The sequence below is a fragment of the Phocoena phocoena genome, chromosome 4 (genome assembly GCF_963924675.1).
Source record: "Phocoena phocoena chromosome 4, mPhoPho1.1, whole genome shotgun sequence".
NCBI classification, from domain to species: Eukaryota; Metazoa; Chordata; class Mammalia; order Artiodactyla; family Phocoenidae; genus Phocoena; species Phocoena phocoena.
In genome coordinates this window covers 14,470,908-14,494,186 of record NC_089222.1, presented here as the reverse complement: position 1 = coordinate 14,494,186, position 23,279 = coordinate 14,470,908, and the positions used below count along the sequence as shown (strand labels likewise).

At 39.8% G+C, this 23,279-nt stretch overlaps 1 protein-coding gene across 1 annotated transcript in view; it reads left to right on the top strand.

Moving 5' to 3' along the window:
- Window positions 1-21,404: 21,404 nt before the first annotated feature.
- The window catches only part of CPNE4 (copine 4), a 421,313-nt gene continuing 419,438 nt past the window's right edge, over window positions 21,405-23,279 (top strand). The window contains exon 1 of the mRNA XM_065877050.1: window positions 21,405-21,584. Coding sequence (XP_065733122.1) covers window positions 21,405-21,584 — 180 coding nt within the window. The remainder of the gene's footprint in view (window positions 21,585-23,279) is intronic.

Genomic DNA, 23,279 nt, shown 5'->3' with positions numbered 1-23,279 from the left:
GGTAGTGATTCTAGCCTGGGAAGTGTGGACTTTGGCCTGTAGAATTTAGGTACCACAGAAGGACGTGAGGCAGGAGTGACCTGATAAAATTTGAGTTGAAATATTTGGCAAACTCCCCTTGAGCCCCTTGTACCTACTGATTGCAATGAGGAATAATTTATAATGGATCCAAGTTGGGGGAAACAAGAGAAATGATTCTCTTTGTCTCATTTAAGGTTTGTTTCCTGAGATTCTACTTTGCCTCATATTACTGTTATCATTTCTACTTTCTTTTAATTGGAGTCTCTTTTTATTTATCCAGATATTCACTCATTCATTGGCTCATCCATTTATTTACTTATTACAGTTTGCTTTGTAAGTATCCCATAGTTAGATTTTAAAGACCTAAGGTTCTTGGTCCTTTGGGGAATTTTAACATTTTTATGATTACTAATAAATTAGATATGTTGGTGTTATTTATGCCATCTATTATTTATTTTTTAAGTAAAATTTTATTCAAGTACAACAAACATACAGAAGAGTTTACATCATAAGTGTATAGCTTCACAAATTTTTATGAAACAAATACTCCAAGTCAAGATATAGAATATTCCTGCACTCCAAAGCCTCTTTTGTATCCTTCCCATCATTGCCTCCACAAAAGGTTATCATTATTCTGACTCCCATCATTATAATTAATTTTGGCTAGTTTTTGAACTTGATATAATTGGGATCACATGGCAAGTACTCTTTTATATCTGGCAAGGTTCAGATATAAAAGAACCTCCATGTCTAGGAGGTTCATTCATGCTTGTGTGTGTATCAGGAGGCCCTTTATGCTCATTGCTGTATGGCATCTATCATGTGACTAGATAACACTGTCGTTATCCCCAGCCATTTCTTAGGTCACGTGTTACAGCTCCTGTTGTTATTTTCTATTTACTCATTCGAGGATGGGAAGACTGTTCAGCCTGGCATTTACCAGTGTACAGGCTAAGTGGAGTGTCATTCATCTTCCCCACTATCCGCTGGATGCTAGCTTCTCCTGCCTCTCAGCTGAGTGTTTGAGGGTCACCAAGGCATCTAGTACCTGGCCCAAACTGGTAAGGCCCACAGGTATTCATCTAGAGTAGTTTGGCCAAACTGTGTCTGGAGCTCCGACTCAGTCAGAAGCTCTGAACACATTCCTCTATGCCGTGTGATACCTGAGAGACAGTGCTTCCCACACCGCACTGCTTCCTGGTGTAGTCATGTCTCAGCCCCCAATTATAGTATTTTCAATGGAAAACAAAATATTCGCAACTGCAGTATGCTTCTGCTTGGTGCCCAAACTCTGCCATTTTTTCCAGAGTTTGTTTTTGCTTCTCCTTTTTCCTAATCATTTATCTTCTGTTGTGTCCCATGACATTTTTTTTATTGAAGTATAGTCGATTTACGATATTGTGATAATTTCAGGTGTACAGCAAAGTGATTCAGTTATATATACATATATATATTTCTTCAGATTCTTTTCCAGTATAGGTTATTATAAGGTATTGAATATAGTTTTTTGTGCTATATATTAAATCCTTGTTGTTTATTTATTTTATGTATAGTAGTTTGTATCTGTTAATCCCATACTCCTGTCCCCCCCCACACACTTTCTTCTTTGGTAACCACAGGTTTGTTTTCTATGTCTATAAATCTGTTTCTGTTTTACATATAGATTCATTTGTATTATTTTTTAGATTCTACATATAAGTGATATCATATAATATTTATCTTACTTTGTCTGACTTTTTTCACATCTTCTTAAACCAAATGTCTGTTGATGGGCACTTGGGTTGTTTCCATGTCTTGGCTATTATAAATAGTGCTGCATTGAACATAGGAGTGCATGTATTTTTTCAAATTAGAGTTTTCATCTTTTCCAGATATATGCCCAGGAGCGGATTCCTGGGTCATATGGTACCTATATTTTTAGTTTTTTAAGGAATAACAATAGTGTTTTCCATAGTGGCTACACCAACATACAGATGGCCAACACGCATATGGAAAGATATTCCACATCGCTAACTGTTAGAGAAATGCAAATCAAAACTACAATGAGGTATCACCTCACACCAGTCAGAATGGCTATCATCAAAAAATCTACAAATAATAAATTCTGGAGAGGGTGTGAAGAAAAGGGAACCCTCCTACTCTGTTGGTGGGAATGTAAGTTGGTGCAGCCATGAAATTTTTCTGTGAGTAAATAAGTTTAGAAAACATTATACGCCATATCCCCTTTTTGGTTTACCGAGAATATTCACATACAGCAGAAACTCTCTACTGTAAAGGAACCTGCTTTATGTTATAAAATCTACCATTTTCTACTTTTGAGAGTATCTGTTAGTACCTCACAAAATAGAACAATGGTTCCATAGCACAGTGCTATGTACAAAACAGTGGGATTTCCACTTGGATGTTTTTTCCTTTTAGTGCTATTGCTAGTTTCTGAGGTTCTCCATGGCTATTTTAATGGAAATGTGGCAGAAGGAATAACAGGCAAAATTAATCTATTATAAATACTTATCTGTGAGAGTCAAGGTGGTGGAGGAGTAGAAGGATGTGGAGTTCATCTCTCCCCACAAATCTACAAATGGAACGATTCTCACAGAGCACATGCTGAACACTAGCAGAGGATATTGGACACCTAAAGTGACAAGAAATATCCTTGCATAACCAAGCAGGATGAAAGAAAGAAGGGAAAAGGAAGAGGAAAGGAAGTGGGAGAGATCTGTGCCCCTCGAGGGGAGCTGAAGGAGAGGAGGGGTTCCTGTATCCAGGTAACCCCCTCACCAGTGGGAAGATCAGTTGGTAGAGAAAGGGGGCTTTAGGGGTTATTGGAGGAGAGTGCAGCTTATCGGAGGAGAGTGCAGCAACTGGTGTGGCAGACAGGACAGGGTGAGACTTACACAGATGGTCCATGCCACAAAGCTGTATGCCCCAGCCTGAGATGTGTGTCTGCCAGTGTGGACAGGGACTGGGTGCTGGAACGTGGGGTTTAGAGAGCAGATCTGGGGAGAGGACTGCTATTGCTGTGAGGAGACAGCCTGAGGTGATGTAAATGAGGGAATCCGCCACCATAATGCTTGTGGCAGAAAACTGGACTGCCATTGAAGTGAAGTGGCATTGTTGAGTGATGCACAAGGGGTGGGGCCACCATTGTGGCCTCTCTCCTCACACGCTGGCTCCTGCCTCCCTGGAAAGTAAGAAGGACTCACACCAGGGCCAAGACTCCTGCAACCCCAGTGGCTGCCACCTCTTCCTCTGCACCCCATCCCTACTGCGACGGGCACTCTTGTGACCCTGGCCACTGCTACCTCTATGCCCCCTCTTTGCTGGGGCACTCTTGTGTGCTCCAGAGCAATCTCAGGAGCAGACAGCTGTGGGTGGCCCACACTCAGGAGTGGGGCTGAAACCACAGCTGAACCCCAGGGGCTATGCAACTAAGGAAGAAAAGCTGAAATCTCTCCTTCCAGCTGTGCAAACTGTGGATTGACACCCCTATGACCAGCTTTGTAAACTCAGCTCCTGCAGAACATCTAAACAGACAGCAAGTCCTCCTGCAGCCAAGATGGGCCTATCTTTAGCAGCTGTAGACTCTGTGGGCACACACGTGTGGGTGTTGGACCAGGCCAGTGTCTGAGATGCCCGCATAGTGCCCACAGTGAGTCCAGATCCATAATTACTGCAATCTTGGGACCTGACTTCAGTGGATCTATGCTGGTGGCCTGGTGAAAACAATTTCAGAGAGCCACCAGGGCCAATTGCCAGCATACCTACAGTTAAGGTGGGGCCAAGAGCAGTGCCAACAATGTTGTAATCTGAGAGCTCGCACAACAGATGAAAGGTGACACAACAGAGCACACCCACAGGTGAACGGCTCCAGAGGAGTAATACTCAGTGGCTTCTCTCCCAGTGGGAGTGCTCCAATCCAACCTACCTTGCACCACAAAACAGAAACACAACTAAGAAACAGCTCTGGGGACCTCTACTCCAACAACTAGGGAGCAGACCCCAACTCTGACAGGGCAGTGACAACCACAGAGCAAAGGGGAAGCCACATTCAGTATCCAGTGCAGACTCTGGTCACCACAACGTCAGTCACACCTCTTATGAAGGGGATAATGAGCAGCATACACTGAAGAAAGAGGTGGCAGACATCTATATTAAAAACAACGCTCACACCAAAAATTATTAAACCCATGCAGGTTACACAGGGATATTCCCATGTAAAAATAGCCCTTCAAGACAGTCTGAGGGTCTGGTATCTGGAGGAAGAACCCCCAGAGCATTTAGCCTTGAAGGCCAGTGGGGCTTGAGTTCAGGAGCTCCACAGAGCTCAGGGAAACAGAGACTCCACTCTTGGAGGGTGCACACAAGGTCTCACATGCAGGAACTACAGTCCTGCAGGCTGCAGAAAGGAGACCACAAAACCAGAACAAAATGAGACAACAGAGAAATATGTTAGAGATGAAGCAATGAGATAAAAACCTACAAGAACAACTAAATGAAGAAGAGATAGGTAATCTTTTGAAAAAATAATTCAGAGTAATGATAGTAAAGATGATCCAAAATCTTGAAAAAGAATGGAGGCACAGATTGAGAAGATACAAGAAATGTTTAACAAGGAACTAGATGATTTAAAGAACAAACAGAGGTGAACAATGCAATAACTGAAATAAAAAAAACACTAAGAGGACTCAAGAGCAGAATAACTGAGGAAGAAGAACGAATAAGTGAGCTAGAAGACAGAGTGGTGGGTATTGCTGCCACAGAACAGCATAAAGAAAAAAGAATGAAAAGAAATTAGGACAGTCTCAGGGACCTCTTGGACAATATTAAACATAACAACATTCACATTATATTGGTCCCAGAAGGAGAAGAGAAATAGAAAGGGCCTGAGAAAATATTTGAAGATATTATAGCAAAAAACTTGCTAACATAAGAAAGGAAACACTTACTCAAGTCCAGGAAGTGCAGAGTCCCATGTACCAAGGAGGGACATGCCAAGACACATATTAATCAAACTGACAAAAATTGAAGACAAAGAAAAATCATTAAAAGCAACAATGGTAAAGCAACAAATAACATACAAGAGAATCCCCATCAGGTTATCAGCCGATTTTTCAGCAGAAACTCTGCAGGCCAGAAGGGAGTGGCATGACATGTTTAAAGTGATGAAAGGGAAAAACCTACAACCAAGAATACTCTACCCAGCAAAGCTCTCATTCAGATTCAACAGAGAAATCAGAAGCTTTACAGACAAGCAAAAGCTAAGAGAATTCATCACAACCAAACCAGCTTTACAACAAATGGAGCTTCTGTAGGTGGGAAACAGACCAGCAACTTAAAACAACCTTGTACCTATAAAGCCTGCTATATTGAAACCTAATGGTAACCACAAGCCAAAAATCTACAATAGATACACACACAAATAAAGAAAAAGCAACCAAAAACAACACTAAAGATGGTCATCAAACCACAAGAGAAGAGAAGAAAAGAGTAAGGGAAGAAAAAATACCTACAAAAACAAACCCAAAACAATTGAGAAAATGGCAATGGGAACATACATATTGTTAATTACCTTAAATGCAAATGTATTAAATGCTGCAACCAAAAGACATAGAGTGGCTGAATGGATACAAAAACAAAACCTGTATACATGCTGTCTACAAGAGACCCACTTCGGACCTAGGGAAACATAGAGACAGAAAGTGAGGGGCTGGAAAAAGATATTCCATGCAAATGGAGGTCAAAAGAAAGCTGAAGTAGCAATACTCATATCAGACAAAATAGACTTTAAAATAAAGACTGTTACAAGGTACAAAGAAGGACACCACATAATGATCAAGGGATCAATCCAAGAAAAAGATATAACAATTGTAAATATATGTGCACCCAACATAGGAGCACCTCAATATATCAGGCGAATACTAATAGCCATAAAAGGGGAAAGTGACAGTAACACAATAATAGTGGGAGACTTTAAAACCCCAATTACAATGGACAGATCATCCAGACAGAAAATTAATAAATGAAATATTAGACCAGATAGACTTAAATGATATCTATAGGACATTCTATCCGAAAGCAGCAGAATACACTTTCTTCTCAAGTGCACATGGAACATTCTCCAGGACAGATCACATCTTGGGCCACAAATCAAGCCTCAGTAAATCTAGGAAAATTGAAATCATATCAAGCATCTTTTCCAACCACAATGCTATAAGATTATAAATCAATTACAGGAAAAAAAACTGTAAAAAATACAAACACATGGAGGCTAAACAATATGTTACTAAACAACCAATGGATCACTGAAGAAATCAAAAAATACCCAGAGACAAATGACAACAAAAACACGACAATCGAAAACCTGTGGGATGCAGCAAAAGCAGTTCTAAGAGGGAAGTTTATAGCAATTCAATCTTAACTCAGGAAACAAGAAAAATCTCAAATAAACAGTCTAACCTTACACCTAAAGCAAATAGAGAAAGAAGAACCAAAAAAACCCAAAGTTAGTAGAATGAAAGAAATCATAAAAATCAGAGCAGAGGTAAATGAAATAGAAATGAATAGCAAGGATCAATTAAACTAAGAGCTGGTTCTTTGAGAACATAACAAAATTGATAAACCTTTAGCCCGACTCATCAAGAAAAAGAGGGTGATTACTCAAATCAATAAAATTAGAAATGAAAAAGAAGTTACAGCTGACACCACAGATCATAAGAGACTACTAAAAGCAACTATATGCCAATAAAATGGACAGCCTAAAAGAAATGGACAAATTCTTCTAAAGCTACAACCTTCCAAGACTGAACCAGGAAGAAATAGAAAATATGAACAGATGAATCACAAGTACTAAAATTGAAACTGTGATTTTAAAACTTCCAAAACAAACAAAAGTCTGACCAGATAGCTTCATGAGTGAATTCTATCAAACATTTAGGGAAGAGTTAACACTTATGCTTCTCAAACTATTCCAAAAAATTGCAGAGGAAGGAATACTGCCAAGCTCATTCTATAAGGCTACCATCACATTGATTCCAAAACCAGACAAAGATACCACAATAAATGAAAATTACAGGCCAATATCACTGATGGCCATAGACGCAAAAGTCCTCAACAAGTTACTAGCAAAGAAAATCCAACATCACATTAAAAGGATCATACACCATGATCAAGTGGGCTTTATTCCAGTGATTATAAGAAAGAATGAAAGATCAGAAAGAGAAATTAAGGAAACAATTCCATTTACCATCACATCAAAAAGAATAAAATACTTAGGAATTAACCTACCTAAGAAGGCAAAAGACCTCTACTCAGAAAACTATAAGATACTGATGAAACAAATCAAAGGTGACACAAACAGATGGAGAGATATACCATGTTTCTTGGTTTGGAAGAACAAATATTGTCAAAATGGCTATACTACCCAAAGCAATCTACAGATTCAATGCAATCCCCTATCAAATTACCAATAGCATTTTTCACAGAATTAGAGCAAAAAATTTTACAATTTGTGTGGAAACACAAAAGACCCCAAATAGCCAAAGCAATCTTGAGAAAGACAAATGGTCTGGAGGAATCAGGTTCCCTGGCTTCAGATTATACTACAAAGCTACAGTAATCAAAACAGTATGGTACTCGCACAAAAACAGAAATAGATCAATGGAACAGGATAGGAAGTCCATAGTGCCATGCACCTATGGTCACCTAATCTATGATGAGAGGTAAGAATATACAATGGAGAAAAGGCAGCCTCTTCAATAAGTGGTGCTGGGAAAACTGGACAGCTACATGTAAAAAAATGAAATTAGAACACTCCCTAACACCATACACAAAAATAAACTCAAAATGGATTAAATGTAAGACTGGATATTATAAAACTCTTAGAGGAAAACATTGACAGAATACTATCTGTCATAAATCACAGCAAGATCTTTTTTGGCCCTCAACTCCTAGAGTAATGAAAATAAAAACAAAAAGAAAGAAATGAGACCTAATTAAACTTTAAAGCATTTACATAGCAAAGGAAACCATAAACAAAACAAAAAGACTACCCACGGTATGGGGAAAATATTTGCAAATGAAGTGACAGACAAGGGATTAATCTCCAAAATATATGAACAGCTCATGCAGCTCAACATCAAAAAACCAAAGAACCCAATCGAAAAATGGGCAGAAGACCTAAATAGACATTTCTCCAAAGAATACACACAGATGGCTAAAAAGTACATGGAAATATGCTCAACATCACTAATTATTAGATAAATGCAAATCAAAACTACAATGCAGTATCCACCTCAACACCAGTCAGAATGGCCATCATCAAAAAATCTAGAAACAATAAATGCTAGAGCAGGTGTGGAGAAAAGGAAACCCTCCTATACTGTTGGTGGGAATGTAAATTGGTACAGCCACTCTGGAAAAAGTATGGAGGTTCCTTAAAAAACTAAAAGTAGAACTACCATATGATCCATTAATCCCACTCCTGGGCTTATATCTGGAGAAAACCTTAATTTGAAAAGATACATGCACCCCAGTGTTCATTGCAGCACTATTTACAATAGCCAGGACATGGAAGTAACCTAAATGATCATGACAGAGGAATGGATAAAGAAGATGTGGTATATATATATATATATATATATATACATACATACATACAATGGAATATTACTGAGCCATAAAAAAGAATAAAAAATAATGAATGCTCTTTGCAGCAATATGGATGGACCTAGAGATTGTCATACTAAGTTAAGTAAGAGATAGACAAATATCATTTGCTTACATGTGGAATCTTAAAAAAATGGTACAAATGAACTTATTTACAAAATAGAAATAGAGTCACAGATGTAGAAAATAAACTTATGGTTACCAAGGGGGAAAGGAGGGGAGGGATAAAATGGGAGATTGGGATTGACATATATACACTACTATATATAAATTAAATAACTAATAAAGACCTAACATGTAGCACAGGGAACTCTACTCAATACTTTGTAATGACTTATATGAGAAAAGAACTTAGAAAAGAGTGGATTTATATGTATAACTGATTCACCTTTCTGTAACTCAAGAAACTAACACAACATTGTAAATCAACTATACTCCAGTAAAAATTAAAAAAAAAAAACCTTAATCTGTTTATTTCCCATTTGCCTGCAAGCTCCTTGGAGTTAGTGGCCCTTTTCCTCTTTGTATTTCCCAGTACCCAGCATGGTTCCCAGCACACATCTGAAGTGTTAAATAAATATTTTATGAATGAATGAATGAAAGAGGTATAACACTCTGGGACTGTTAGCGTGAAGGAACTCAAATAGAACTAGAAACTGAACTGAGATGTTAAGGTATACAGAGGAGGCTGAATAATATTACAGACAGAGTCCTGTAACTTTGGAGTTAAAAAGAATACAATTGAATAATGCCCCCTTCGGTGTTTTTGGTTATGTGATCTAGGAATTTACTTAGATTTTCTGAATCTCAGTTTTCTCATCTGTAGAACCGAAATAATACTGAGTTACCCTTAATAACCCTTAATAACTATTGAAAGGACTGAATGTGATGGTGTAGCTGGCAGCACTGAGCACAGTGCTGGTCACCCAAGTATGCAAAAACAGTTGTTGTGGTTGGTTTCATTGTTGCTGTTATGGTTTTCCTGTGGCACTTATTTCTCTGGTCTCTGCCTGCACTGGAACCTGCAGGTTTTTCTGTGTTCATATTCTCTTCACAGGCAGTGAGGATGGACATCTACAGAACTCCCAGCCCCCACACACATGGCATCTGTCATGTTTCCTCATCATCTAATCATGTCTTACACATACCTTGCCCAGGTGCCTAAACATAAGCCATTCAGTCAGTATGTCTTCATGCTGTCAGAGGACCCTTGAAGTTTCTCATTGTTCATGGGGAGACTGTTTCTTTCCTTTCCAGACTCCTCCACTGAATATAAATTTCTCACATTGTTACACAACAGCAGTCCCACCTTGTACTCTGGTACTATGGAAATTCAACAGGAGAGGGAGGAAGAGAGAGAGGGAGAGAATGAATGTGTGTTTGTGTCCATGTGTGAATACTGACATGCAGATACCATAACTTCCACATAGACTGTGGCTTTCCTCTTCACTGAAGCATCATGATGACTGATATCTGAGATGGATATGTTGTTATCCTCTAGAACAGCCTCCCTTTCCAGCAGTCCTCTCTCCACTCCCCAAATCACACCCACTTTACATAGTACTTCTACCTCAATTCTCATCTCTCATTTGTTTTCATCCATTGCTACCTCAGCAAGGCCATTTGCCACAAAGCTTATGTTTTGCCATTTTGAAACTTTCTGTAGAAACATTATTACACATCAGACATAAAGGCAATGCCACATTAGAAAGAAGTTCTAGTTTCTTAAGGAACCTCCATACTGTTCTCCATAGTGACTGTACCAATTTACATTCCCACCAACACTGTAGGAGGGTTCCCTTCTCTCCACACTCCAGCATTTGTTTGTGGATTTTTTTGATCATGGCCATTCTGACTGGTGTGAGGTGATATCTCATTGCAGTTTTGACTTGCATTTCTCTAATAATTAGCGATTTTGAGCATCTTTTCATGTGCCTCTTTGCCATCTGTATGTGTTCTTTGGAGAAATGTCTATTTAGGTCTCCTGCCCATTTTTTGATTGGGTTGTTTGTTTTGATGATATTAAGCCACATGAGCTATTTGTAAATTTTGGAGACTAATCCATATGATCCTACAATCCCACTCCTGTGCATATACCCCCAGAGAAAAACAAGGTCCAAAAGGATATATGCACCTCACTATTCATTGCAGTGCTGTTTACAGTAGCCAAGACATGGACATGACCTAAATGTCCATCAACAGAAGAATGGGTAAAGAAGATGTGGTACATAAATACAATGGAATATTACTCAGCCATTAAAAAGAATGAAATAATGCCATTTGCAGCAACATGGATGGACCTAGATATTGTCATACTGAGTGAAGTAAATCAGACAGAGAGAAAGAGAAATATGGTATGATATCGCTTATATGTGGGATCTAAAAAAAAATGATAGAAATGAACTTATTTACAAAACAGAAACAGACTCACAGACTTAGAGAATGAAGTTATGGTTATGGGGGGAAGGGTGGGGAGGAGAGATCATTAGGGAGTTTAGGATTGACATGTACACACCGCTATATTTAAAATAACCAACGAGGACCTACTGTATAGCACAGGGAACTCTGCTTAACATTATGTGACAACCTAACTAGGAAAAGGATTTGAAAAAGAATAAATACATGTAGATGTATAACTGAATCACTTTGTTGTACACCTGAAGCTAACACAACATTGTTAATCAACTGTACTCCAATACAAAATAAAAAGTTAAAAAAAATTCTAAGGAGAGCCTCACTTCATTATCTTCCTTCCCCCACCCCAGTGTGTGGATGGCAGACATTGTTAATTAATCACACTCTTTCTTGTGCAGTCTGTCTCTGTGCAGTACTGCAAGCATTCACCACTGAGCAACTGGCCCTGGCAAACGAGGAAAAGCCTATGGGCCAAACCTGGGCTTGCTAAGCCCTTTTAGCACCTCTGTGTTCAGTCTCCACTAAAGAGTGGGAAATAGATTTCTCTTATAAAAGAGTCCTGGGCTTCCCTGGTGGTGCAGTGGTTAGGAATCTGCCTTCCAATGCAGGGGACACAGGATCGAGCCCTGGCCGGGGAAGATCCCGCATGCCGTGGAGCAACTAAGCTCGTGCTCCACAACTACTCAGCCTGAGCTCTAGAGCCCGCAAGCCACAACTACTGAGCCCACGTGCCACAGCTACTGAGGCCCGCACACCTAGAGCCTGTGCTCCACAACAAGAGAAGACACGACAATGAGAAGCCCGCTCACTTCACTCAACAAAGTGTAGCCCCTGCTCACCGCAACTAGAGAAAGCCTGCGCACAGCAACAAAGACCTAACAGAGCCAAAAATAAATAAATAAGTAAATTTATTTTAAAAAGCGAATAAATAAAAATAAAAGAGTCCTGTTTCCATGACTTGCTTTGAGGTGAGGTCCTTGACATCACATTCATGTTGGAAGGTTCTTTTGAGCAATAGCATTCAGTTTTAGTCTTCAGGAGAAACAAAGGAAAATAAAAGAACGCTATGAACAGTAGTTTAATACAATATGTCCAGCACATGTCAGTTATGGTAGCCACCAGCCACAGGTGGCTATTTAAATTTAAGTTAAAACTAAATAAAGTTAAACATTCATTTCCTCAGTTGCACTAGCCCCAGCTCAAGTGCTTTTGGCCACTGTACTGGACAGCGTAGGTAAAGAAAATGTCCATCAACACACATATTTCTACTTGGCAGCACTGAACTAAACGTTGTGTTCTGTATCCCCAAAACACATGATTCTGTCCTATGCCAACTAAACAAAAGCCTGTTAATGCTAGGATGTTGTTCAAAGCAGAAGCAAGTCTTAAACGAGGTGTAGGAGCAGAACAAGACCCATCAGTAGATCCATTACCATGCTTTTTCAAGGAAATTGGCTTCTGGCTTCATATACTGTCTATAGTTTCTCCTGTTGAACATAAAAATAATGTTGCTCCTTTTTGCTTTTAAATTTAGCCACATATATGAGACCAGAAGCACAAAATCCACTTTGTGAGCCCCCAGCTTCCTGTTAGCATGACATTAATGGAATAATCCACTCTGTGATTATATTAAAAAGGGAAAATAACTGAACAAAAGAAGACTGGGATTTGATCTTTTTACTGGGTAAATTTAGTTGCCTGAGAAACAGGAGGAAATTATTTCAGTGCCAGAATAATAAAACATCATCTGAATTTGCTTTTTCTCTCTCATTCAGGATCTTTAGTTGCCTTTGGTGTAGTAGGAAAAGGAGTGGCTGTAACAGGGAGGAGACAGTTATTCATACAATTTCCTTTGACATTTTGTTCATGTTTCACTTTTAAAATTTTGTCAGCCTTTGTAGTCGTCCAGTTAAATTTGTATATCCAGTTCTTCTCCTAAAAATGGGTGACATTTGAGTGCTATAAAATTAATAGGAATGTGATGCAGTGGACATAATTGCTTTCTAGAAAAATCTCATGTTTATGACTCATTGCCAGAGATACAAATGTGAGCCCGGAAGTTCCTAGAGCTTCGATATATCTGATTCCTTATGTACATTTTCCCAAGAAAGCTCTTTTTCAGTAAGTAGGATCTCTGCTGGATTTTTTTCTTTCGGCCTCTTGGTTGTCTCAAATTAGAAAGTCAGGAAATGACTGAAATAATAATTTATTGCACTTGAGTGATTTGGCATAGTATATTTCAAGAAAAACATTCAAGTCCACATATTGTCAATTTTGAATCTTATTCATTAGCACCATGGCCTTTTGTGGTTCATGTGGTTTTATTTCTGGGTTTTCTGGTGGTGTAGCCCCACCAATGATAACTCATCGATGCTCTCTGATGAAATCATCCGGGTAGGGGCACTGAGTTCCCAGACCCCTCAAATTGTCGGTGAGGCTACCGTTACAAAGAGTTCCAAAAGTGACTTGGGCTGCTTTGAGAGTAAGGGGAAGAAAGAAAAGTGAATTTTTAAAGGCTGCTAGAGCACAATCTCATTAAGGTACATAGTACACCTTAGAGATTTTATTAAGATTGGAACGGGTTTTAAGTGTGCCTTTGCATGATCTAGAAGGAAAATAATTGTTAATCTAATTGAGTGTAAATCATTTTATAAGAAATGGTCAAAAACACAGATTGTGGAGTCCATTAGACCCAGGCTTGATTCCTGACTCTGTCACTTGGCAGCTGTGATTTAACCACCATGAGTCTTACTTTTACATCTATGAAGTGGGGCTGGCAATACTTATCTCAAGAGACTGTCTCAAGAATTCAGTGAAACACTGTCTGTGTAGTTTGTTATTGGTGTCCTTAGTATTAGTGGCTTGGAAAACAAGCTATTTTTAAAAGAGATTTATAGAGCATTATAGGCTTTTCTCCCTTTTTGGCCCTTGTGGGAAGATTCAGTGTTTGTGCTGCCAAACCGGGAGCCGAGGGGGCCTGAGCAGGATGCATCATGATTAAAGCTGTGAGAGGAAGGGAAACAGAGAGCAGGTTAATTTATAAAATAAAGGGTTCTCTATGAAGGAAAAAATAATAAGGAATCTAAAAGTTTCAAGGACTGAGAGAGAAGGGTGCTGGAATTTTGGGGGGATAGACAGAAAGAGTGTGGCAGTACAGTGTGACACTCAGGGGAACCAGGTAAGTCAGGAACATTTGGGCAAGTGTTGTGTGGTGTAAGTCCCCAGTTGCCCCTTTTATTGAGAGTCTTCTTTTTTAAAAAAAGTTTTAAAATTGAAGTATAGTTGATTTACAATGTTGTCTTAATTTCTACTATATAGCAGAGTGATTCAGTTATACATGTATACTTTTTTATATCCTTTTCCATAATGGTTTATCACAGGATATTTAATACAGTTCCTTGTGCTATATATAGTAGGAACTTGTTGTCTAACCATCCTATATATAAGAGTTTGCATCTGCTAATCCCAAACTCCCAATCCATCCCTCCCCCACCCCCTCCCCCTTGGCAACCACAAGTCGGTTCTCTGTGTCTGTGAGTCTGTTTCTCTTTTGTAGGTAAGTTCATTTGTGTTATACTTTAGATTCTACATATAAGTGATATCATATGGTATTTGTCTTTCACATTCTGACTTACTTCACTTAGTATGATAATCTCTAGGTCCGTCCACTTTGCTACAAATGGCATTATTTCATTCTTTTTTACGGCTGAGCAGTATTCCATTGTGTGTGTGTGAACACACACACACACACACACACACACACACACACATCACATCTTCTTTATCCATTCATCTACCGATGGATTTCCACATCTTGGCTACTGTGAATAGTGCTGCTATGAACATTGGACCTCCATACTGTTCTCCATAGTGGCTGCACCAATTTACATTCCCACCAACAATGTAGAAGGGTACCTTTTTCTATTGAGAGTCTTCTTAAGTAACTATCCCACAGGGAGGAGAGTAGAGCAGAGTGGTTAAGAGCCTAAATTCTGGACCTGGAGTTCTAGGTTCAAATCCTTATTCATCACACTTGGCTGAATAGTTGTTTTACTTCTCTAAGCTGCAGTTTCCTTCCTGTGAAACGATTCTCCTGGGATCTCATGACTTCATATTGAGTGCTTGGCAGATATATAAGAGCTTGATAAATGTTACATGAACTCAGTGGTATCCTTTTTAAAAAGGACAATAATCGTTTTCATTATTCTTCTGAAGACATTATGAGGCTTAATTCATTTAATTCTCAGGAAAACTCTACAAGTCAGGAGCTATTATTATTCCCATTTCACATGTGATAAAACTGAGGCACAGAGGAGTCAAGTAACTCGCCCAAACTCATACACAGGGAGTAGCAGAGTTTGGGTTAGCATCAAATATTCTGATGCTGGATCCATACTCTTGTCTTCTATACCATCTACATCCCATATGTGAGCATCTGCTCTTCAGATGAACAACTTCTAGGGCAGTTTGCCTTGTTTTATAAATGCTTGGTTTGTACTCAACAACCTTGCCTCTCAACGTGTGGTCCATAGGCAGCAGGATCAGTGACACCTGGGAGCAGAGTCTCAGGCTCCACTCCAGGCTCTTGTAACAGGAACTATGTCTTAACAAGCTCCCCGCGTGATCCATGATCGTGCACAGCCTGAGAAGCTGCTCCAGGATGTGAACATGTAGGAGATGGGCTGTCTCATTAGTGTCCAGCGCCACGCTTGCCGCCTAAGAATAAATTTACTTTTGATCTAACAATAGATCAGGAAACGTTGAATAGGAAATAAATTCAGAAGTCGAGGGAACAATACCTGGTTTCTCCTCAGCTGAGTAAATGATGCTCGGGGCCTCTGGATCCACTGCAGCACCAGGCACATAGCAGACGCCCTGTCATATTTCTTGCATTGATATGGAAATGTGTAATAGAGACATCCAGCATAGCAGCCTTCCGGATGTGCAGTGACGTTTAAAAAGTCCAAATAATGCCGGAGCAAGCAGAACAGAGATTGTGCAGTTATTCTTTTTTTACATCTTTATTGAAGTACAATTGCTTCACACTGCCATGCCAGCTTCCGCTGCACAACAAAGCGAATCAGCCTTATGCACACACATATCCCCACATCCCCTCCCTCTCCCACCCTCCTAGGTGGTCACAAGGTACCGAGCTGATCTCCCTGTATGCGCTTATTCTTAACATAGCTTTAAGGCAAGCTGGTCCCCTGTGAACCCGAGCTGATTCTCTTTCCTCTTGAGCTCTCTATTGTCTTGGCGTTGTTTTCAGCTCATTCAGAAACTAATTAAGCTTCAGGATCAATTTGTCCTGTTAGAGAGTGTGGATATGCTAAAGGAGTGGTTTTTTATAACTTAAATTATCCAAGTGAAAGGACAATTATAATTTGCTTCTAAAATTGGCCAAAAGTCAGCTTTCATCAAAATAATTCTCAGCAGACATTAGCCTCTGTAAAACCAGGCTGTTGTATGAAAGGCAACAAAAGGATTTAAATAGGCCATGGAAAATGTATTGATAATCTGGCCATATTAATCCTGTCTTTTAACAGAGTGTGAAATTACTTGTTTACTCCACTTATCTGGAGCCAGATGTAGCTGATCACCGGTTGACAGAACCATAGTTTGTGATCACCTTTCAGCAGTGAGCTTCAGCTGGGCCAAGGCCAAACAGTCTGAATTCACTGGCCTATATACCATCTCCAAAATCAAGGTCAGGACTGCTGCTACCTCTGGACAGCCAGAGGAACTCATGATCTCCAATATGTCCATCTAGGTGTGGCTTTCATTTGTGCATGGACATGGCCTATATCCTGTTCCCCCAAAAGTCAGGATTTGTAGTGGTTTCATCACCAGTCTACAAATATTATTAAGGCAAACACTATTGGGGTAAAGTATAAGAAGTAGTCCCTGATCTAAAGGAGACTAACCACTGTGGTGAAATAGACCCTGTTGATGCTCTGCCCAATTCCCCTTTATCAAGTTAGTGTATCCATCCCCCAGTGCCCAGTGGATATGAGTGTTGGCTGTGAATGTTTCACAGCTGCGCTTTTTCTGGAGACTTGACTGATTGTTCTCAGCCAGTGGGTGGCAGGGACCAAGCCTAAGGACTTATGCCGGCCCAACCCTAGAATGAGTGTAAACCTGAAGGAGCCAAAGGAAGAAACAGTACTCCCAAAGTGAAGTGAGAACCTTGGAGATGGAGTTGCCTTTCAGGACCTGGGTCATATAGGGGTTTGGCTCACAGTTCTGGAGGCTGGACATCCCAATCAGAGTTACAGCATGGTTGGGTGAGGGTTCTCTTCTCACTGTGTTCTCACATGGAAGAAGGGCCCGGGTAGCTCTGTGGTCTCTCTTGTAAGAGCACTAATGTCATTCATGAGGGTTCCACCCTCAGACCTAATCGCTTCTCTAAGTCTCCACCTCCTAATCTCACCAGCTTCAGGGGTTAGGATTTCAGCATATGAATTTTGTGGGGGGACACAGACATTCAGACCATAGCACAGGAGGCTAGTCAAGAGTGAGCTGTCATTCAGTGGAGGTCAGCCTCTTAGGTCCTTGAGCAGAAGAAGGGAGGGGTGAAATCGATGAAAAAAGGAGGAATAAATAATGACCACCCTTTGACAATCATAAACTTTCTTCTCTCCTCTAGTCCAACCATGGTATTGGCACTAGATTAATTTTTATCAAATGATTATTTCATCATGTCTATTTTCCCAGCTCTAAATCCTCCAAGTGTTTGCCTAAAAGAATGATTCATAAAAAATTTTAGATCATATACCCCACTGGTTTAAAAAAGTCTCTGAACATGTGCCCCAATTTCATTTGTTTATTCATTTATAAACGATGTAAATTTACTACCAGCTAATATCTCAGAGTACTATGTACACTTACAGTTTAGGATATATCATTCATGGTTATGGCATAAATCCATATTTTGAGAAGCTTTCCTAATAGTTTTAAATTATTTTAGACAGCTTTTGGCCTATGTGACCATATTGTCACATATTTTAGTATCTGCCTTCTGATCGGCTAATGTGTATGAATCCTCAGACAAACTACTGATTTGAGAGGTGGTTTTGTGCTCTTAGGTGGAGAGTGTTATGCCCAGACTGTGTGGGCTGCAAAGAGAATGTATTTAAGGGGTCAAGTAGAATCTTAATCCTGGAGTAATAGCAAGAAAATTGAAGAGAGTTCCAGTTGGCAGTGGGAGAATGAGTGATTTAATCTTGAGAGCAGATTACAATAATAATAGCTCTACTTTTGAAGCATCTACTGTATACCTGGCATTGTGCTAAGCACTTTACATGTATTATTTCATCTGCCCTTCGTAGCAGCTCTTCAAGGTAGGTATTATTACAAGAGAGGTTAAGAACCCTGTTCAAGGTTACATAGTGAGTGAAGGAGCCAGGATTTGACCCTGGAAGGAACTGTATGTCTCCTTGACAGTCTTTTTTCCATTACATCCCACAATTAATACTTGGCATTAGAGCAGGTGTTCCATTCTATAGGCAAGCTTGTGTTATACAGAAAGGAGCCAGTGGGTCCTGGATGAAAGGAGCCAGCCTGAAAAGCCTCCCATCTCTGTGACATTCTGGAAAAGGCTATGCAGACAGTAAAAAGATCAGTGGTTGCCAGGAGTTAGGGAGAGATGAATAAGTGGAGCATAGAGGATTGTTAGGATGGTGAAACTACTCTGTATGGTACTGTAATGGGGGGTACACGTTATTATGCATTTGTCCAAAGTCATGAAATGTGCAACCCCAAGAGTGGACCCTGATGTGAACTATGGACTTTGGGTGATTATGATGAGTCAGTGGAGGTTCACCGATTGTAACGAAGGTAATGGAGGAGGAAGGTGGCATATGGGATATCTCTGAACATTCCTCTGAATTTTGCTATGAACCTAAAATAGAAAATAGTCCTTAAGAAAAAGAGAGAGAGAGAAAGGGGATGGACATGGCCATGAGCCTGTAAGGATAAGGCCAGTTAGAAGGGGTAGCAATGCCTCCCAGAGATAGGAGAGGCCACTCAGAACTCAGAAGAGCAGTGTGGATCCAAGGAGCCAACTAATGCTTTGGGAAAGCAGAACTCAGGAAGGATAAGCTGTTCTTATCAAAAAGTTGATAGAGAGTTCACAACATTTTTTCCAACACTGCCTGATACAAAACCATCCTCCTACTAGTCTATTCCTTCTCTGTGCACTTTTTTATAAACTGAAGTTCACATATGCTCTGCCTTCTATTTTGCTCTACTGATTGGTCTGCTCACAATATGTAAAAATAGAGGAACCATCATTATTAAGCTGTACACTTATGATTTGTGCATTTTCTATATATGAATAAAATTTGTTTAAAAATAGAAAGAATGATTCTGCATGGAGGTTGAAATAAATCAAGGATATTGTTATATCCGCTGTTACTTTGTAGATTCAAACAATTCTCCAGCCAACGTTTTACATATGGTAAAAAATAGCATGGGCTAAAAGATAGAAAACTGGCATTTCAGTATTAGCTCTTCCATTAGAATAACTGTGTGACACGGGCAAGGTTCCAATCCCCTCTCAGCTTGGATTTTCTTGTATGTAAGAAAACAAATGTCCCAAAATCCCTATTAATATTCAGTATGATAGAGGATAGAGCAACTCTTACCCTCAGACTAATCCCACAGCACATATTGAAAGAGAATCCCAACTCCTTCCAACTGCAAACTCCCCTTACCTGATATTTTAGAGCAGAGACTGGGAAACATTTTCTGAAGAGGCCAGAGAGTAGGTATTTCAGGCTTTGCAGGCCATGCAGCCTCTGTTGCAAATACTCTGGGCTGCAATCTATTAAGGCAACCACACACAATATGTAAATGTATGACCAGGCCTGTGTTCCAACAAAACTTTATGTATCAAAGCAGGTGACAAGCCAGATTGGGCACACCGGCCATAGTTTGCCCACTTCTGTTCGAGGAGATAAATTTCTGGTATTCAGTGCAACTTCCCTTCAGCATATATAGGGAAAAACATGTGTTCATAATAATTAGATAAATAGGGAACTAGAGAGTTGGAATGTGGAAGGGAGGGAGGGCAGAGAGCCTTGTGATGGAGCATTGGGAGAGAAAATTCCAGTGACATCTGCCATGAGGGAGGGTCATTGTCAGGTTGGAAAATGTTGCCTTTGGCATGGAACTAGCTGCTAAGTTTGGAGAGACCAGCTGGTGTGTGTGTGTGTGTGTGTGTGTGTGTGTGTTTAAGAGGTTATGGTGTACTCAAACCTAGCATGGTGCCAGATACCAAGGGGACTCGCTGAATATTTGTGGAAGAAGGGAAGGGAGAAGGATGGATTATCCTCATTTTATAGATGAAGAAATTCCACTGTGGGACACCAATGCCGTTTCTCATAGGGAATCTACAGGGAAACAGAATATCATGAGAAGGATATTGATTTCACCCCTGAGAGGCTCTGTTGATGTCCTTACAGGCCCAGCCCTCCTCTGAGAAGGAGAGTGTTGGAGGGTTCTGGGGGTTCCCTGTAGCCCTGGGCCTTGGTGATGCAAAGTGTCATTGAAAGGTGACCATGTGAGGACAGGAAGGAGGCCTGCAGTATTTACTTGTGGCTGCTGTTTCCATGGTTTAGGCTTTGTGCTCTCCTTCAAATGGTCACAGTCACATTTCTGACATGGTAGCAGGAACAGGGAAGGGAAAGGAGAGAATGGACTAATGCACTTGAGGCAGGAGATCAGATGCTGGGTCTCTCTTGGACTTGGTTTGCTGAAGGCATCTTGAGAAACGGAGCCAGGGTTTGGGGAAGGGAAATTTGGACTGTTTCTTCAGGTCAGACAATGTCCTTCTCTGTGCCATCACACAGAAGGAAAAGAAGAGCTGGATTTGGGAGGAATCTGAACAACTTGGAATGTGACTAAACTGATTAACCAACAACTCTGTAAAATTTCACGCAAGCCATGCACTTAATATAGAACTGGATTACAGTTTGCAGTCTGTTGCACTAATTCGTTAATATTATTTCACAGACTAAAAATTTTACTATGCAAATGTATGCAAATCATATAAGAAAATAGTGTTCTTAGCCAAGTGCATTAGCACCTATTGGGTATTTTGGTTGTTTTTTCTTTTGGTTTTGTTTGTTTGTTTGTTTCACTGGAACTCTGACCCTGCTGTGGAAAGCTAGATAATTAATATATTCAGTACTCAATAGTGTGTGTTGAACATTTTCCTGAAGGGTGACTGGGAAGCTTTTTCCTTTGAAAAATACTGTGGTGATTGGCATCTATTTTTTCCTCTTTTTCTTGCCTAAAACAGAATGAAGAAGATGAGCAACATTTATGAGTCAGCTGCCAATACACTGGGAATCTTTAACAGCCCCTGCCTGACCAAAGTTGAGCTGCGTGTGGCATGCAAAGGCATTTCCGACAGAGATGCCCTTTCCAAACCAGACCCCTGTGTCATCCTCAAGATGCAGTCCCACGGGCAGTGGTTCGAGGTAGGCATGTCCAGTGAAATGGACAGAAGCATGGCGGGAGGAGTGATTTGAAAATATTTTGGCATTTCCTGTCTTCAGGTCGTTTATTTCGGTGAGATGGAAAATTCTAGAAATGAATATGATCACATTTCTGTTTAGATCATGATTTTTATTTATTTAAACAATTTTTATATTATATTGGAGTATAGTTGATTAACAATGTTGTGATAGTTTCAGATGCACAGCAAAGTGATTCAGTTATACATATACATGTATCTATTCTTTTCCAAATTCTTTTCCCACTTATGTTATTACAGAATATTGAGCAGAGGTCCCTGTGCTATATAGTAGGTCCTTGTTGGTTATCTGTTTTAAATATAGCAGTGTGTACATATCAATCTCAAACTACCAGTCTATCCTGCCCCCATACCCTTTCCCGTGCTAATCATAAGTTTATTCTCTAAGTCTGTGAGTCTGTTTCTGTTTGTAAATAAGTTCATTTATATAATTTTTTTTGATTCCACATATGAGTGATATCACGTGATATTTGTCTTTCTCTGTCTGACTTACTTCACTTAGTATAATAATCTCCAGGTCCATCCATATTGCTGCAAATGGCATTAATTAATTATTTTTAATGGCTGAGTAATATTCCATTGTATATATGTACCACATCTTCTTTATCCATTCATCTGTCGATGGACATCAACATCCATATTGTGATGTTTTAATACTGTGGATATTTTGACATTTACCCTTAATTTGTGTGCTCATTTTAGACATAGTAGCCCCTGGGGATGGGCAACAGGGACTGCCTTACAGGGGCCGCATCACACATTTATTTTTTGGAGTGAAAACTTAATATTAGCTAAACTTTTTTGGGTGCTTATCAAGTGTCAGGTGCTGTTCTAAGTGCTTTATGTAAAATAACTAACTTTGTCCATATAACAATCCTATGGGGAAACAGGTGAGGAAACAAAGATTAGGTAAGTGGAAAATCTAATATTTCCCAGTCAAGCTCCAGGGCCTGAGATCTTTATTGCTATTTTATACTTATGGTGGCCATTGGTGTGGTCTTTGGTGGTTTGTGTGGCAATATTGCATGTTGAATTCTGAAGTTGGGTTCTGTTTGTTTATTTAAAAGTTGAAACAAATTGGATGAGGACTGTTTTTAAGTTTTGGGTTGTTTTGTTGTTGTTGTTTTTAATTTTTGTTCTTGGTACGTGGTCTAAGTTAGCAATGTTTTAAAATATCTGGTCTCAGGTGGAAGGCAGGAGAGGGAGGAACAGGGGGTGCAGCCAAGGAAGCAGTTGTTATTGTCTCTAAGGGAACCAGATGCCCAGTGGAATTTGGGTGAGGGGTTTGAATCCATACTGAGTAGATCAAGTGTAGACAAATACCTTGTTTGGATCCCTGAGGATAGACTTGAGTCCTTCTTCCATCTGTTTGCAAGGAGCTGACAGGTGCTCCTCTAGGGGCCAACGTCTTCACTCCACAGCAGAAAGAAGGCTCAGAAGACCTCACAGGTAGCATGTTTACTTACCTGTACATATGTGATAAAAGCCACTTCTCTGAAAGGGTGGTTTGATAGAAGTTGGTAAGCAGAAGAAATTTAGGTGAGAAGGCAACATAACACGCATGAGGGAATGAATGACAGATGGCAGATAGGGGATCTTCATTTAACTTCCAGCTCATCCAGGTCTTATATTATAAATA